This window comes from Podarcis raffonei, chromosome 6, assembly GCF_027172205.1.
Source record: "Podarcis raffonei isolate rPodRaf1 chromosome 6, rPodRaf1.pri, whole genome shotgun sequence".
NCBI classification, from domain to species: Eukaryota; Metazoa; Chordata; class Lepidosauria; order Squamata; family Lacertidae; genus Podarcis; species Podarcis raffonei.
In genome coordinates, this window is record NC_070607.1 from 58,656,956 (window position 1) to 58,674,215 (window position 17,260).

The window sequence follows — 17,260 nt, forward strand, 5'->3', positions numbered from 1 at the left end:
TCATACATGTGATGTTGCACTTTATTCATGTGGTGTTAAATGGATTACTTTTGTACTGTATATATGTTTAAAAAATTACCCTGTCCAGTCTGAGCTTTTAAAAATCACATGTAGTCAAATTCTGTTAATCTAAACCTCGTTGTTTAGATAGCACGGATCAATACCTAGCTGCGAAGAAAACAGCTCTCCAACAAAGTTTTACTGAATACACACAGGCGATGAGATCTACATGTAAAAAATATTGTGCCTTTTTCCTCATTCCATTTAAAAGAAATGTCTATAATAGGTATGATTGTCAGTAGTCGGTGATAAAACCATTTGATTTTTCCTTCCTGATTGATAATCTATGTAATTTTGTATGTAATGTTGCATTTTTTTAATGCTTCCAAAGATTATTTGTTCTTTCTTCTTTGTCTAAGTGAAGAATACTTCCTCAGGAGAATGTAACACTAGGAGAAGCCTGAATTATCAATTGTGCTTTAGATATACAATCACTTGGCTCCCAGGGGGCCCTGAATCATTCTTCTGCCGTATATTGAAAGTTGTGTGCAAATGGTGTGATAATGTAAACAATTGTAGGGGGATTAACTTCAGTGGAAGGGGAAGAGAGTTTGCGGAAAATAGAAACAAAGTACTTTTTGTTTGCAATAGATTAGAAATGGATGTGTATTAGTTTATAGTGAAATAAATTGTGCACACAGGCATAATCTCAGTTAGTTACAAATAACAGTTTGTGAACTTACTTTTGTTTTAAAGAAAAACATTTGAGAGTTGTGCATCTCTCTGCTTTGGAAGTGCCTATCTCGCTACCTTTCTTAAAGTAAGAGATTCCAATAAGCCAATCTAAGACCATAAGAACCTTCAGGATCAGGCCAAGGGCCCATGTAGTCCAACATCCTGTTCTCACAGCTTCCCATAGCAGAACTTGAGCACATTTCTGCCAGGAGCTTGGCCTACACTCGAGTAGGACCCAGGCAGAGAAACATGCCCAACTGGCATGTTCTCTCCCTCCTGGTCGTTCATTCGGGAGCTTCAAAATCTTTCTTCTGCCCAAACATCACAGTAACCAATGCCAACCGACGCCGGCACACTTAGGGATCCGCAGAGTTTGCGCATCATGCATAACAGACCTCAGCAACTCAGCATTTTGGCTAATCTACTTTATTTACATATAAACACACACAGAGCACTGCAACATGGCTCCCTCTGTCTCTAGCATCAGACAGCAAAGAGAAAAAGAACAAAGGACAATAGTCCCACTTCACAGAACACAGTAACACAAACATCCTGTCTCCGTCACTTCCCACTTTGTGGAGTTAAAACATATACCATCATGTGATAATCCCATGACTGCAATCATGGAGCAGGAATTCTAACAATTTCTGCCCCATCCAACTTGTGTTTTGTGTACATTTCATTTGATTTCTTTTCTCATTGTTTGGAGACTGTGTGCTCCGCAGTTGCCACATGTGTGCCCTCAGAGGCTTACTCTGTTGTCTGTTGGGTACCCTACCATCGTTTCTCCCCTCTCTGAAATTAGGCTTGAAAGAAGTTGTTCTGTTGTAGGCAGTGAGACATATTGCCTCTCTGATCAAGCAATCTGAGTTGCAAAACATGGATCTTCCTGTCCCCATCCTCCTCCTAAACTTGGTTTTAGCAGCCACGTGCTTTTGTGTGGAACAGGTTTTCCACTCCAAGTCAAGGCTACCTTTTTAATTCTCTTGAGATTAATCCATTTCTGTAGGTTGCTAGAACCACCAACCATCTCTTGGGGACATGGGTGTATACTTCTTACTTAGTACCCTAAAATGGAGCAGCATGCATTTTCCTACTTCCTGGTTGGTTGGTTGGTTGGTTGGTTTGTATTACATTTATATCCCACTTTTCTTTCTTCTTCCTTTGGATTTTGGTGTTGCATTTTTACATTGACAGGCCAATTTGGATGTACAGGCCCCCTAACATGGAGGCTGTCAATTCCTCAAGGGGGTGAAAACTGTTGGTTTGCAAGCCCCCTCTACAGAGGCTGGCCCCTCTCACTGTCCTCGGAGCTTGCTAACCGGTAACCTCCTCTGGCTGATATCTCGGACAGACCAGGGAGATTTTGATAGGTGACATTTTCCCAAGCGTGGGTAAAATGCACAACCCCTCCTCCTGCTTCCGCAGGGGAAAGAAAACAAGTCAGAAATCTATTTACATGATGTTTATTTCTGACATTACAGCACTAAAGAAAAACACGTCCTTTCAGTTCAGTTCTTCTAGCAAGTCTGACAAACTTCCTGTACATGCGCACACAGAAGGTTTCAAGTTACACTCTTCACAAAGACTTATCCAGCCTGTGAACATCCTGGGAAATTCTTCTTTCCCACAGATAGGCGCATCATGTGATGTCAACAATCTGGCTGTCTGCAGCGGTGATGTTTCCATATACTGACAGATATCCAGATATCCTGATTGATTGAAGGGCCCCTGATCCAAGAGTTTCCAGCTTAGGCTTGGTCATGATGCTGATCAGTTTACAGTATCTCTGCCTGCAGTGCCACTGGCCCAAGTTGAGAGTCAGAGCCCATACTTATGCTTAGGGTAGAGATCCTGCTACATTTGCTAGGTGTCTGCTATAGTCTTCTTCTTTGTTATTTTGTTAAGTGTAGCTTTCTCAACAGGGTTTTTCCTGTTTCCTTAATCCACCTCACCTGTCTGAATTAAAGTTTAATCTAATAATAAATAGTTCAGATTGGTTTTTAATAGTCCTCTAAATTATATTTTGAGAATAGTATCTGCCTGTAGATCAACTATTGTTTTGGACTGCTTTGAGAGCCATTTTTGTTGAAAATCAGTGTACAAATATAGTAGATAAATAGTGAAGAACAGCCCAAACTTGAACACTGTTTCCATTAAGGTTGTTAGCACTCCTTCATTAGCTTCTGATTGGGCTGTCTGGATATAGACTGGCCAGAGCAAGATCTAAAAGATCAAACAGTGTAATGCTATGGTGTCTGAATAAAGGATGTAAATTTTGTATCGTAAAACATGGCTGATGATTTGAAGTGAAGAATATGCTACAATGTGAAAAGTCTTAAGAACATAGCTACCATATAAAGTATGGATAGGCTGGTTTTGTAGTAGCAAAAACTGCCATGGGAATACTCTAGCAAGCTTGCTTCTCATGTTTGGAAGCAAGTTTAACTGAAATCAATCATTTGTGTTTAGAACTTCTTTTTTTAACCCTCACCCCTCCCTGCAAAGTGCCTGCAGCACAGTATGTTCTAAGTAAATGGAAGAGTCACAAGAAATGTTCCTTTAATTAGAATCAGGGATGCCCTTGAGATGCCCATAGAGGACAGCTGTTGAAAAGGAAGCCACAATTTACTGAAGAATAGTCATGGTTACATGACGCAGACTCAAGCGTTCTCATGGCAAAACTAAAAGAAGGTAGTTGTTGTGCACCTAGCATAGAACATCTTTATTATGCCAGACCTACTTTAATCTCTCTGGCTGAAAAATTGACAAAGCATGCTTAATTTCCAAGAACATTTTTGATGTGAACATAAGATCTGTGCTAGATCAGACCAAAGTCCAGCACCCAGTTTCCTAAGCGGCCAAGCAGATGCCTCCAGAAAACCTATAAGTAGGGCATTAAGGCTATAGCTCCCTCCTAATGTTCCACCTCCACTGTCAGAGGCAGTATGCCTCTGATTACCAGTTGCTGGGAATCACAGGTGGACCAAGGGCTGTTGCATACAGGTCCTGCTTGTGTGCTTTCCACAGGCATTTGGTTGGCCACTTTGAGAACAGGATGCTTGCCTCTGGCCTGATCCTTCAAGGTTCATGTTTGTATGTTCTTAGTCCCCAACAACTGGTATTCAGTTACATGATGCCTCTGAATCTGGAGATTGCATTTGAGCATCATGACCGGTAGGCAGAACTTCAATGAATTTTTCGAGATCACCTTCCAAAGCTATCAAAGCTGGTGACCATTGCTTCATCTTGCAGCATGGATTCCATAAAGGGCCAGATTTTTTGCATGGATGTTGGAGAAAGTCAAACCAGCACCAGTCTGGCAAATAGATCAGGAAGTAGCGCTAGAAATAGGACTGGTACTTATCAGGCTCTGTGACACCCTGAAAGCTCATCTATAGCATCTGAACATTGTTCATGGCTGTGTCAACATTCTTTTTCATATTAAATAAGGCTCACCTAAGCTCATAAGTGTGTGCATTTTTTGAGCTCTACTGTGGGGCACTGATAATGTCCAGGTCAAGCTTCAAGTTTGAAAATTAGGCATGAGATGCTTTTTCCTACAGAGAGAATTTTACACCCAGCTGCATCAGTGAATCACTGAACTCCTCAAGGCCTGGTTCATATGAGGAAAAGAAATTCACATTAGCTCAGTGTGTATGAATCGAACTGTAGTCTAAGTGGGTGAGAGACACGATAGAGGATGTTTTTGCAGACACCCAAATGTCTGGAACAGTGATTCCCAGAGGAGGTAGCATAACATGCTAGTGAGAGAGACCAAAGCTATAGTGGGGCAGTGTGAGTGGGGCTGCATTACTGGTCTGGCTTCCCAATGCCATGTGTTTCTGTCAATTGAGAGGGGAGATTGGCTCTGATGTTGGGATTGCACCGCACCAATCTGACATTCCTGCGCCAAGCTCCCCACTGCCTTGTCCCCTCCCTCTCTGTAACCAGCAGCAACAGGCAGCATTGGGATGCCAGGTCATGCAGCCATGCTCACACACCACCAGCCGCTACTGAACCAAGGTGCAGCTTGAAGTTAGGACACTTGGTTCAATGCTTCTATTGTTCAGTGCTCATTGGAATGTACCGGCCCAATGCAGTAGTACTGATTTTCCCTTCCCCGTGCCAGTATTTAGACAGTACCATCATTTGAAGGGGGACCAAGGATGCACCAGGATTCCCTCATGTACCCTATGAAGTGGCACACAGGAGATCTTAATGACTGCTGTTTCCCAGAAAGTATGGTTCCATACCTAAGCTCTGAGTGACTGGACTTAGGGAAGGGTGAGACCATTGGGAATGATAATAACTGCGCTATCCTACAGTTCCAAGAAGGATGCATGCTGACTGACCTGGGGACTAATTGAGAAATGTGCTCTCTCTCTCTCTCACGGCCTCTGTGTGTGTGTGTGTGTGTGTGTGTGTGTGTGTGTCTTTGGGTGTAAGAGTGAAGTGTTTCCATTTTAATCCAGAAAAACGCTGACCCAGTATCAAATGTTTGAGCTACACTTCATCAAAAGTATTTTTTTAATTAAAATAAATTGTAATATATAAAATTAAATTAGGAGCTCTGTTCTTTGATATTGTTCATACTCTATTCCTTACTTTTCTAGCTTTCTTAGAATAATTTTACTCCTAGGAGCATATTAATAATACGGAAGCTTGAAATTTAGTAATGTATAATCTTTTCCTATTACACATTTGTAAATCCGATTAAGGGGATTATGCACAACTCTGCGCCTCCTGCATGGTGTGATAGATGCAAAGCTAGTGCCCAGCTGAACTCCATTATTTCAGTGTTGCAGGGTCTGTTTCAGCAACCAGGACAGATTCACAGGGAGCTCACAGAAACAAAAGTGTTGTGTGCACAGGGCAGAAGAGATTGGAGCAGAGATATTATGATTATGTGGCAGTATGAGTACCCTACAGTAAACTTGGTGTTGTATCATTATGGTAACCACTGGTCATAAACAAGCCAGAGGCAGGATTTTCTAGCAGAGCAGTTCTTCCTAGAGCCAGATATACTATTTTACTTTGTGCCTTGGTCTTAAGATGGCCATGGAGCTGCATTGACCTGTAATTTGTTGACCACCACTGTGATTTGATGTTGCTCAACTGCACTGGGATAAAAAAAATAAGAGGTGGGGGACACAGTTGGTAAACAGGACTAGCTTCAGTTGTGCAGTGGTTCAGCAGCCTCAGTGGTGCAGTTTTATTCTTTGAATTACATCTGGAAGAAGGTGTTAGCGCCAATGGTGCCCTTCCTCATGGGGAAGGTGTATGCTGCTCATAGAAGGACAGTCTTATTCTAGTGCTGCCCAAGAAAAGTGAAATACTGTTCCACTTGTGCATCCTCTAGCAAAAGGAGAAAAGCATGTGGACTGCTCTAGAACCTACCTCCCTATTATACCACAGGTGCAAGCTCTTCCACAAGCATTTGAGGAAAAGCACTTCAACCTGGTGGTGGTGGTGTTTTAATGGTTTGTTAATATTCAAAGGATTAAAAGAGTAAATTATCCCAGTTGTCCAAGACACATCCTGCATGTACATGACAATTATATTCTATGTGTTTGCGTCAATGATCACACTACAGCTGTTCTATCTGAAGATGGTCAGCATAATGAACTGTTAGCATCTCTTCCACAGGCTCTTTGGAAATAAGTAAGGGTTGCACAACAGCAACATTCGTTCTTAGTGAAATTCCCATTTGTTTCAAAGAAGCTTATGTCAGAGATGTTCCTGGTGAACTGTGCCTCTTTTTTTTGTAAGCTTTGGTTTGTGAGAGGACATTTTGTTACTGGAGATTTACATTAAAGATTCCAAGCATAGCAACCATTGCATAGGAATCTAGGAAACTCCCTTATACTGAGTTGGACCATTGGTCCATCCAGCTTAGAAATCCCTGGGTTGACCCTGTGCTCTCCAGGGCTTTAGAGAGGGGTCTTTCCCAGAGATCTCTGGAGATGCTAGGGATTGAACCAAGTCTCGTCTCTACGCAAAGTAAGTGTTCAGTGAAGCAATCTGAAATATGTCTTGTAAATGCTATCAGTTATTTACTTTGTAGTGATATGCTACTAACCAAATAATTAATTAACTACATGCTTGCACATACATATATATATATATATATATATATATATATATATATATATATATATGTATATATATATATGTGTATATATTGTCATCTCATATGTTGCTGCTGCGGCTTGTGAACAAGCCTGGAAGTTTGAATTGCGGGTTTTCCTAATGAAGTCCTTAGGCTCAGCCTGCAGGTGAACTTAATTTTGCGGACGTTTATCCTTGACCCTACATTCCTTTCCTGCCTATACATATGAGAGATCTTCAGCACCCATGCCCATAAACAGACCATAGCCTCTTGCTGAACTGCTGGTTCAGGATGGAGTTTTCATCAGTGTAGTAGAAATATTTGTCTAAACCAATTCATTCAGTACATGTCTTACATTGCAGCATCCATTTATCTTAGTCCAGTAGCTCCAGTCCATAATTTGCTTCCTCTTTTAGCCTTGAATATCTCTTGGCTAATGCCAGACATTTACCTCATTTAAGAGCACTGTTAACGTGGCTTCATCAAGCTGGAAAATAACCTGCTTTTTTGTTGTTGTTGCCTCTGTTGCTTTCAGCCTATCATGTCTCCTTTGCCCACTTCTATGTTTTATTCATGTGGTTAGTCTGTTTCCTTTGCAGACTTCTTTCATGTATTTATGGAAAACTGTTGTGGTGGGTTTTTTTCAGTCTTCCATGTACTTTTTTGGTTTATGTGTTTTAACACTTCCATGGTTCTTATACTTGTCTTGTCAGTCATCTTGCCTTAAATGTTTGCTCCCCTCCTTTGCAGGCTGTGTGTGTCATCATCTATGGAAATCTCCAGCTCCTGAAAGTGATGCCCCCACACTGAGTAGCACAGAATAACTATGTTATTATTATTATTGTGATAATGTCTTGTGACACCATTCATTAACACAGATTGTAATGTCATCATGCTACTGGGTTAATTTTCATTTAAATGCGCAAATGTTGCACTATTGTTTGCCTAGTGCAGAAAAGAGCTCTGTCTATGTACTGTGTTTTTACATCCTATGTGAGCAGCCTTCTTGTATTTATATCTATTTTAGGGAGGGTGCTGGTTTGTTCTTTTCTTTTTTTTATTATGTATTTGTTGTTTTTATCTTGTATTTTTATGCTGCAAACTGCCATGAAATCTACAGATGAAGGGTAGTATAAAAAACAAATAATAATTTTAATTTTAATATTATATCTCATATTGCCACCCTCCAGACCTCTCATGGAGGAGGCACACGAAGAAGGGTCTTGGATTATGAGGCCCTGTAGATATTGAAATATTTCACTACTATGTTATTTTCATTCCTATCCAACTGAAATTTATGTGCTCTTTCTTAGTAGGCAACACTATTATGTTCAGAAGAGAAAATTTGTGTATTTTGTACGGGAGTCATTTGTAACCCAAACTAGTCCATTACAAAATAAATCTATTTTTGAGAGATACAGGAGTGGTAAATCACAGAAAGTAATTATAGAGGATAGAAGTAATTTAGTGCATAAGATCTAAACTCTGTGTTTGTCACATTTATTTTTTCTTCCCCCAGAACATCCCTAATTAGTACTAGCAAATTCACCAAGCTGAAATTGATAATGTAGAAATGACAGTCATTCTGTATTCGCTCTCAAGTAGAAACAACAGTCCAGCTACATTTATCCTTGTCAAGGCCCATTGACTGCAGTGACATAATTTATTTTGAAGAAAAATGGAAATCTATAATTTTACTAGAGCTGCTTTTCAGAGTCAAAGCGTGTACATTGTTAAATGCAAAATCTTACTTAAATTGACGTGTTCTTGCTATGAATAAAGTGATCCGTCTGGAACATCACCATTCCTTCTTGCCATTCCCTGCTCCTTCCTGCCCTTGTCTGTTATTTCCATTTCAATTTATCATTTCAGCATCTGCCTCAACCGCTACAAAGACTTCCCCATCAAGTCTGTGGGGTTGGAAAGACTCTGGTTTTCTGTGCCTCTTGATATGTTTACATCCTGTCTCCTGCTGTTGGTTGTCTTTCATTTCCAGTAGCTCTGTAGAGAAGAAGGATTTACAAGTGTGTATTTTTCCCCCTTATGTCCTGATTTCAGCCCGAGGTATCACAGAAAGGCACCCCAGCTTCATGTACCCCATTGGGACTTCAAGCAATCAGATGGTGCTGAGAGGGGAGGACCTCTTGCTGGAATGCATTGCCTCAGGAGTGTACGTACCACTTGGGATCAGGGGAACCATGGTGTGTCACATACGTCTCTATCATCCTGGTCTAGATCTTATGTTTCCTGCAGATTTTCATGGGGGTAAAATCACAGCTGGCTGTTGATTCCTCCTTATTGGAGTGTTAGCAAATAGAAAGCGTCTCCTTTAAGGATGTGAAATAACGTGGCTCCAATGGGAAACTAAAATCCATTCATTTTAATGGGATGTGGCTTGACTGTTGTTAACATCAACAGTAATATCTATGGTTATGAGAGCTTTTCAAGAGCAGTACAGGGATAATATATGGCAGGGGTGGCCAACTCCCAAGAGACTGTGATCTACTCACAGTTATAAACTGGCAGGAAGGAAAGCCCTGTTTTGGGGGGTTCAGGTCAATGTTGTTGAGCTTTTTTGGGGGGGAGCCAGTGATCTACCACAGACATCCAGTGATCTACCGGTAGAGATCAGTTATCACAGTTTATACTGCCAACATTAACTCCTGTACCTACAAAATAGTGTTTATCAGTAGGAAGCTTCATTCAAGCAATTTATATGACCCATAAGCCAGATTCAATAGTTATTATACAACTAACAGGTGCCATCAATGCAAGGATGGGCAATGGCACTTCCCCCTTCTCCTACCCCATGCCACCCCACATCTGTCCCAGGGATTCCCCCTCCAGAACAGAGTGGGGGGAGTATGCAGTGGGGAAGGAGAGAAGGGGAAAGTTTTGTTGTACAAACATAAATCCTTGCACTGACACCACGCATTAGTTGGATACCACCCATAATTGCCTATTCTCAAGTGTCAATGGCTTACAAGGCTCTCTCAGACCAAAGTCTTTCCCTGAACTGCTCCCTGAAATATTATTACCACAGAAACCAGGGGTTTAACACAGAATCTTGTACGTGCATGTACTTAAGCATTAAATCATTGTTTTTCTTCAGTGAAGGTACATCCTCACAACCTCTTTGACAGGGCTTGTCTGGGATTTTGAGAGAATGCTAAGTGAGAACCCCAGCTTTAAATTAAGAAGCTGGGCTGCAGGGAATTCCTTTATAGTGTACATTTCATGTTGGGAGAGGCTTCATGTCAAACCCTATTCTCCTCTTTCCTGTAGCCCAACACCAGACATCGTATGGCACAAGAAAGGAGGTGATCTCCCAGCAGGCAGGACCAAGCTGGAGAACTTCAACAAGGCTCTTCATATTGCCAATGTTTCTGAGGAAGATTCTGGGGAATACTTCTGCTTAGCTTCCAACAAAGTGGGAACTAGCCGCCACACAATCTCGGTGAGAGTGAAGGGTACGTCATATTTACTATACCATTCTTATTCCTTTGCCAATTAGCAAATCAAAAGGCACCTGGGAGGGATTTGTGGAGAACAGAGTGTTCTGCCCTAGAAGGATGGGATCAGGCTAACCTGGGAAATCTTCCTCTGTAGCAACCAAAGATAAGAAATATTTCGTTCATACACACCCTTCTAGCTAAACTATTGAAATCCTCTGCCATCTAAGCTTGTGGCTCATATATCTTCCTTGTACTTTGCAGAAGAGAACATAAGCCTGTCATTGCTGGTTTGGTTTTATGGGAAATGTTCAGGAAGTATTTTTCTTAAACTGCATGAAGCCTGTTGCTGAAATAAGAGCTATTTATCTATCTGCCACATTTATATGCCACCCAATAACAGCATTCTCTGATTAACATGAGCGACAGGTTATAGGTTGAAACTGTAGTACTTTGGCTGCAGGTGGGAGATTTCAGGATGGAATGTTCTTGCATTTTTTTTAAAAAAAACACACCTGCATGCTGAAAACTAGATGTCAAGGAGAAGGATTCAAGATAACTCTTATTTCTCACATGCTTGATATATGTACCTAGGAATTTTTATTCCATAGATGAACATTCAGACTTAATACACTTAGTCATTAATATCATTAGGGAGAGAATACATCCCCTATGCAACATTCTGTCATTATGAGAGATGCATGTTTCCTCAAACCAGGTTGATCTAATTTGTGCCTCCAAAACATTACTGTTCCTGTCAATACGAAAAAAGACTGTCTTCAGCAAAGAGACAATGGAATTTTTATTTACATGAATGAGAACAGTACAGTAGTACCTCTGGTTACAAACTTAATTTGTTCCAGAGGACCGTTTTTAACCTGAAACCGTTCTTAACCTGAGGTACCACTTTAGCTAATGGGGCCTCCCCCCGCCGCCACACCACTGCCGTGCGATTTCTGTTCTCATCCTGGGGCAAAGTTCTTAATCCAAGGTACTACTTCTGGGTTAGTGGATTCTGTAACCCGAAGTGTTTGTAACCTGAAGTGTTTGTAACCTGAGGTACCACTGTACTCTTTTGCTACCTGTAATGTGAATCCTCCCTGTGTTATATAAGAAGAACCCTAGCTGTATCTTATCCTGGAGGTGTAATATCCACAAAAAAACCACTTAGTAATAATAACCAAACATTTCCAGCAATGACATCAATTTTGACCTTAATTGTTTTATAACCTATACCAAAGTGCTGATTTCCTCCCATAAAGCTACAAACTACCAAGGCAAGCTCCATGTTTGAGGGGATCATGGGCAAAGTGCCCTTTAGTCAGCCCCTCCTGGGACAGAGTCCCCCAGCCTTGCCTGGTGGTGGCAGTGCTTTGAGGCCACTTAAGTTTCCCACAATGCCTGAAAACATTGCTTTGATACTTTGTGGGAAATGAACCTGGCTGCTTACTGCTGCTGGATTTTTATTAAGTGTTACTGACACAGGCTTATCGTGTCTGCTGTTATATGTCTATGCTGGTCATGTTTAGCTGTTCTTGAGATGGTGCATTTAAAAGGATGATTATCAGTCACTTTTATATACTAATCAGTATAGCCTATGCTGAAAGAACACAAAAGGAGCTTTGCTGAGATAGCTATAATACACTTTGGTGTGTGTCTCTCACTCTCTTGTTCTAAAGCTGCTCCTTACTGGTTGGATGAACCAGAGAATCTTATTTTGGCTCCTGGTGAGGATGGGAGACTGGTTTGCCGAGCCAATGGTAACCCCAAGCCTTCCATCCAGTGGCTGGTGAATGGAGAACCTATAGAAAGTAAGCAAACCTGTTATGAGATAATGGCTTATGTGTATCTTGATTTCATGGGTGTGGAGAAGGAAATGCTGTAATTTCAAGTAACTGTGATCTTAACTGATGACCATACATAGCATCAGTGGCGGAGCTTCATGCTCCGGCACTGGGGGGCGGAGAGCAGATGGGGCGGGGCTGGCGTGCATCCCAGGGGCATGGCACACCGCTTGCGGGGCGTGGCGCCCAGCGCGGGCTGGGAGGCAGCCGCGTTGGCACCCCACCGGGATCATGCTGCCGGGGGCAGTGCATTCCCCCCACACTCCTCTTCCTCTGCCAATGCATAGCATCAGTCATGATAATCTTTTAAAGGGAAGACAGAATTCTGAACAAATTCATTAATTCCCATAGTGAACTATATTATGATATTGGGGATCTGCCTTTAAGCACCACAAAAAAAGGAAATCATTTCCACGTCGAGATGTTTGGCTTTGCAAAAATGTGTATATTGGGCAAAATTGCATACAAACATGCAGTACTGTATATTAAAATAAATTCACACTTAAATTCTGATGAATTTTCATGAGGACTTTAAAAAAGACACAAACTGATGTGGAAAATGGAAGACTTGGGAAAACAAGAAACTGAGAGAAACCAAAATTGGCAGATTAGCCGAGCCCTATTAATGGCAAGGCTAAAAACTGTGTATCACTTGTGTTTATGTCTTTCTCAAAGGTTCCACTCCCAACCCGAGCCGTGAAGTAACGGGAGACACTGTTATGTTTCGGGACATCCAAAGTGGCAGCAGTGCTGTATACCAATGCAATGCTTCTAATGAACATGGGTACCTGCTGGCTAATGCCTTTGTCAGTGTGCTGGGTAAGTATTGAATGGACAAATGGGCTCTTGACATCTTTCGATTATAGAGGGTCAGTGAAGGCACTATTTTGAAGTGAACATGAAATCATTATTTCGATTTCCCTAGCAAACCATAACATCCTTGAACGCCAACTGATCTAACTCACGAAAGGCAAAGGTGTTTACTTATATGTGTAGGCAGTTACTGATAGGCAAAAGGAATATATTTATTCCATTCCAAAGCTAATTGTGTCATACACCCCATCTAGAATGGATTCAGGACAAAAATCCATTAATGAGAACAATAAGCAAAAGCCAAATAAACAAAAATGTAAAGCTAGAAATGAAATATATTCTGTAAAACAAATGAAAATTTCTGACTACCTTTATAGGCTATCTATGTATCTATCTATCTCTTTTAAAGATGTTATTCCTCGGATCCTTGCCCCTCGTAATCAGCTGATCAAAGTAATTCTAAACAACCGGACTCGTCTTGACTGTCCATTCTTTGGATCCCCAATCCCCACATTACGATGGTAAGGATTTTTATTATTAAGCCATAGCATCTGTTTGGGACAGATAATCTTTTTTAAAATCAATTGAATTTCTATTAGAATCAAATGTGTTTCAATTCATTGATAAATGGCCATAAAGGAATGTATCTTGGATGTATCTCAACCACCTGCCTACTGAGCAGAGGATTGCTCACTTTCTCTGCAATCCTGTACCCAAACTTGGAAGTCAATCTGCACCTTTATTCTGCTTCCCTCTCTTACAAGCGTTCTCTTGTGTTGTTGTGAGGTTTAAGAATGGCCAGGGAAGCACGCTGCATGGTGGCAACTATATAGTGCACGAGAATGGGACTTTGGAAATAATCAGGGCTCGGAAAGAAGACCAAGGAACTTACACCTGTGTAGCCACCAATCTTCTGGGAAAAGCACAGAACCAGGTTCGTTTGGAAATAAAAGGTAAGATGGCTTCTGTTTAAGCAGAGAGCAAGCATCCTTCAGATAATGTAGATCTTGGGTACCCTTTGATGACAAGAATGCTATACCATATTTTTTCGCCCTATAGGACGCACCTTTTCCCCTCCAAAAATGAAGGGGAAATGTGTGTGCGTCCTATGGGGCAAATGCAGGCTTCAGGAAGCTATCTGCAAGCCTTGGGAGCCCGCGGGAGTGCCCGTCGGGCTCGCAAGGCTTGCGGGCAGCAGCCTGCAGCCTGAAGCACAGGGCGCGCTCCGGAGGGCGCCCCGTGCTTCGCGCAGATGTCCGCAAGCCTTGCGAGCCCGGTGGGAGTTCCTGCCGGGCTCGCAAGGCTTGCGGGCAGCAGCCTGCAGCCCGAAGCATGGGGCGAAAAATACAGTATTTGGTTCATGCTCATAAGGTTAAAAAGCTGTGATCTTCAGTGGGTCTTAAGGTAGCTTCAAGTATAACCAGGAGGGAAAGCAGCAATACATGCTATGATGTGACTGATTGAGTGTTCCTGAAATAAATGAACTATGGGCCTCTGTCACTTGCTGAGTTGTAGCTGATAGACTCCCCTGAACTAATGCTAAGCAACAATTTCCAAAAGTCCTGTGAGTTGGTTCATTTCCCATCCTGCTTACCTGTTCCATTATGAGAAGATACAGAGGCTATCTAGCTTTGGCCACAGAGATGGGAATGCTATGGACTCCCAACACCATGCACCACACTCCAGTGACAGGAGGGATCTGTCATTTGACCCTGTTTCACCACCTAATGAGTAGATCCTTGCAACATACGTTAAGTGGAGGGGGGTAGGGTAAAGGAAAGATAGAAATGAAGGAGAAGGAGGTGGAAGTATAAAGATTATAGAGAGTAAGGAGAAAGGGTGGGATAAAAGAAGAGGTACAAATGGAGACGGCGAGCTGAAAGGGGACACACTCTGTCACACACTCTGCCAGCATTGGGCTTCCTTGCCTTTGGGGGCTCCCTAAGCAGATGCTGAGAACTCTGAAGGGACCGCAGAGTGGGAGTAAGTGAATATATTGGAGAAGTACATATCTGTAACAGCTTATCCAAACTAGCTTATCCAAACTAGGTCAGTTCCTGCCACTGGAATTTGTGATATACTGCAATTTTCCATCTATTAGATGCCCCCATATATAAGACTCCCCCTTATTTGGGGGGACTCAATTTTAAGAAAATGAGGGGAGATGGCCCAAAGTTGTTGAGCCTCTCTGCCCATGCAGCTGCAGGCAGGAAACACTCCCTAGATCGTTTCCCACGCACAACAGCATCAAGGGAAGTTGCGCTCCAGCCAGTTGGCTGGAGGGCATCTTCCCCCATGCCGCTGTGTGTGGGAAACGATCCAGGGAGTGCTTCCCATGCGCAGCGGCATCAGGAGAAACTGTGCACCACCAGCCAGTGCCCCCAGATCGCTCCCCGTATGCAGCGGCATCTCTCCCCCCCATGCCACTATCCGTGTATTGGACAACCCCAGTTTTTTGACATGATTTTTGTGTCAAAAAACCTCATCCAATACATGGAGAAATACGGTAACTTGCTTCTCTAAAACAGCCATTTATCAAATCGATCCATAGCACAAAAGTACACGTCTCAGATACCACCACCATGTGTATTAAAAGTTGGCATTGCTATGGAATAAAAGAATATTTACAGGATTGATCACTCTTAAATGTGTAGTTATGGGTATGGAAAAGAATTGCAGCTAGAAATCTGTAGGAACTCTGCAATCTGACCAAATTATTTCTCATTGCCCAAAGTGACTGTGGTTTCTTTCCACTAGACTTCGACTGACTACTCGCACAGTCCCCAAAATTACATTCTTACGATTTATAACTTCACAGATCTAACGAGGATCATAGATGGGCCAAAGGATGCTGTGCCAAAGAAGGGTTCCACAGTTCATCTAATGTGTCGGGTTAGGCATGACCCCACGCTGAGACTTACGGTCACCTGGCTCAAGGATGATTCCCCTCTCTATTTTGGAAGCAGGTCTGTGCTGTCTTCGTTTTCATAGGCTGTATGTTTCTCAAGTTGTTAACATTTTATGTATCCAGAGGACACAAAGAAGGAATAAATCCTTTTGCTATGTTGGTAAGCTGTACTGCTGTCTTTTCTCCAGGGAGGGGGACCGTAGTTTTAAGGTCCCAGGTTCTGCCCCTGGCATCTCCAGGTAAAATTATCAAGTGATAAGTGATAGGACCCTGGAGAGCTGTTGCCAACCAGAGTAGACAATATTGACCTAGATCAGGGATGAGGAAGCTGTGGGCTTCTGGATGTTGTTGGACTATAACTCCCATCATCCCTGATCATTGGCCAAGCTGGTTAGGGCTGATGGGAGTTGGAATCCAACAACATCTGCAGGGCCAAAGGTTCCCCCATCCGTAGATGGACAAATAGTCTGACTTTATATAAGGTAGCTGTGCTGCCAAAGCCAGCCAGAATCACTCTCTTCTACCATACTGAATAATATTATTTCCATGTAATTTGTTAATTAGTGTCTTACAGTATAAATAAACTTGGAATGGCCAATTGTTGCCATATTGTTCCTGGGGGTGGTGTCTCTATGCTGCAGTTAATATTGCTTACTCTGGCATACAACAGAAGTAGCAGACTGAGTGAAAATAACAGTGGGTGTGTTTCTTACCTCCTACTGGAAATTAAAAGCTTTGCATGAGAATCTAAAGTCTAGATGACAGCAGCAAAGTGTGATAGAGAGGTGGAGCTACTGCCGTATCTCTAGCCTGGTTGCTCATACTGGCCAGGTTGGAAGGTGGAGGTGCATGTAAATTGTTGTGTCAGCCTGGAACTGGCCTGGATATGGCCCAGTGCTGGTAAATTATAGCAGGAGAGCCAGCTTGAGATCTAGCAGATCCAGGGCTAGCTCAGCCTACCCCAAAACACCATATTTTGGAGCTTTCTGAAGGCTACCACTGTTGAGGATCCCTCTGTCTGTACATCTCCTGTACGTTCAGTGGGTGCAATGAGAGTTCTGCGCCAGTGGACGGACACCTTTACCCAGTTACATGGAAGGGCATTGCAAAGGGGGTTTCAATTGCAGCCAAAGATTTTGTCACCAGAGGTCAGAGACTGTTTTCTTACCCTGCCATGTTACAGAACGTAAAATTGTTGTACTAGATCATTTTATATTTTATCTCTTATGTTTGCATTTTGTTTGTAACCTGCCCTTAGATTATAAGATGCAGGGCAGCATAAAAGTATACTAAATAAAATAAAAGTGAATAAACATACACAAGATAGCTGTTGCAGCTGGTCCTGCCATTGCTTGAAGCAAGCTGTGGGGTCAGATTATTCTTACTGTGTGTATAT

The 17,260-nt window shown here is 42.2% G+C and overlaps 1 protein-coding gene across 33 annotated transcripts in view; it reads left to right on the forward strand.

The window, feature by feature from the left end:
- Positions 1-17,260, forward strand: part of NFASC (neurofascin) — a 180,941-nt gene that overhangs the window by 96,476 nt on the left and 67,205 nt on the right. For 32 of the 33 annotated variants that reach the window (XR_008331129.1, XM_053393255.1, XM_053393248.1 and 29 more), the window contains 7 exons: positions 8,906-9,017; positions 10,133-10,317; positions 11,979-12,110; positions 12,819-12,962; positions 13,366-13,477; positions 13,743-13,909; positions 15,775-15,922. Coding sequence is in view for 32 of the 33 variants with exons in the window: in XM_053393255.1 (XP_053249230.1) it covers positions 8,906-9,017; positions 10,133-10,317; positions 11,979-12,110; positions 12,819-12,962; positions 13,366-13,477; positions 13,743-13,909; positions 15,775-15,922 (1,000 nt within the window). In the remaining variant the exon portion in view is untranslated. Of the gene's footprint in view, positions 1-8,892; positions 9,018-10,132; positions 10,318-11,978; positions 12,111-12,818; positions 12,963-13,365; positions 13,478-13,742; positions 13,910-15,774; positions 15,923-17,260 lie in introns of all 33 variants that reach the window. The other variant, XM_053393272.1, reaches the window with a different exon arrangement.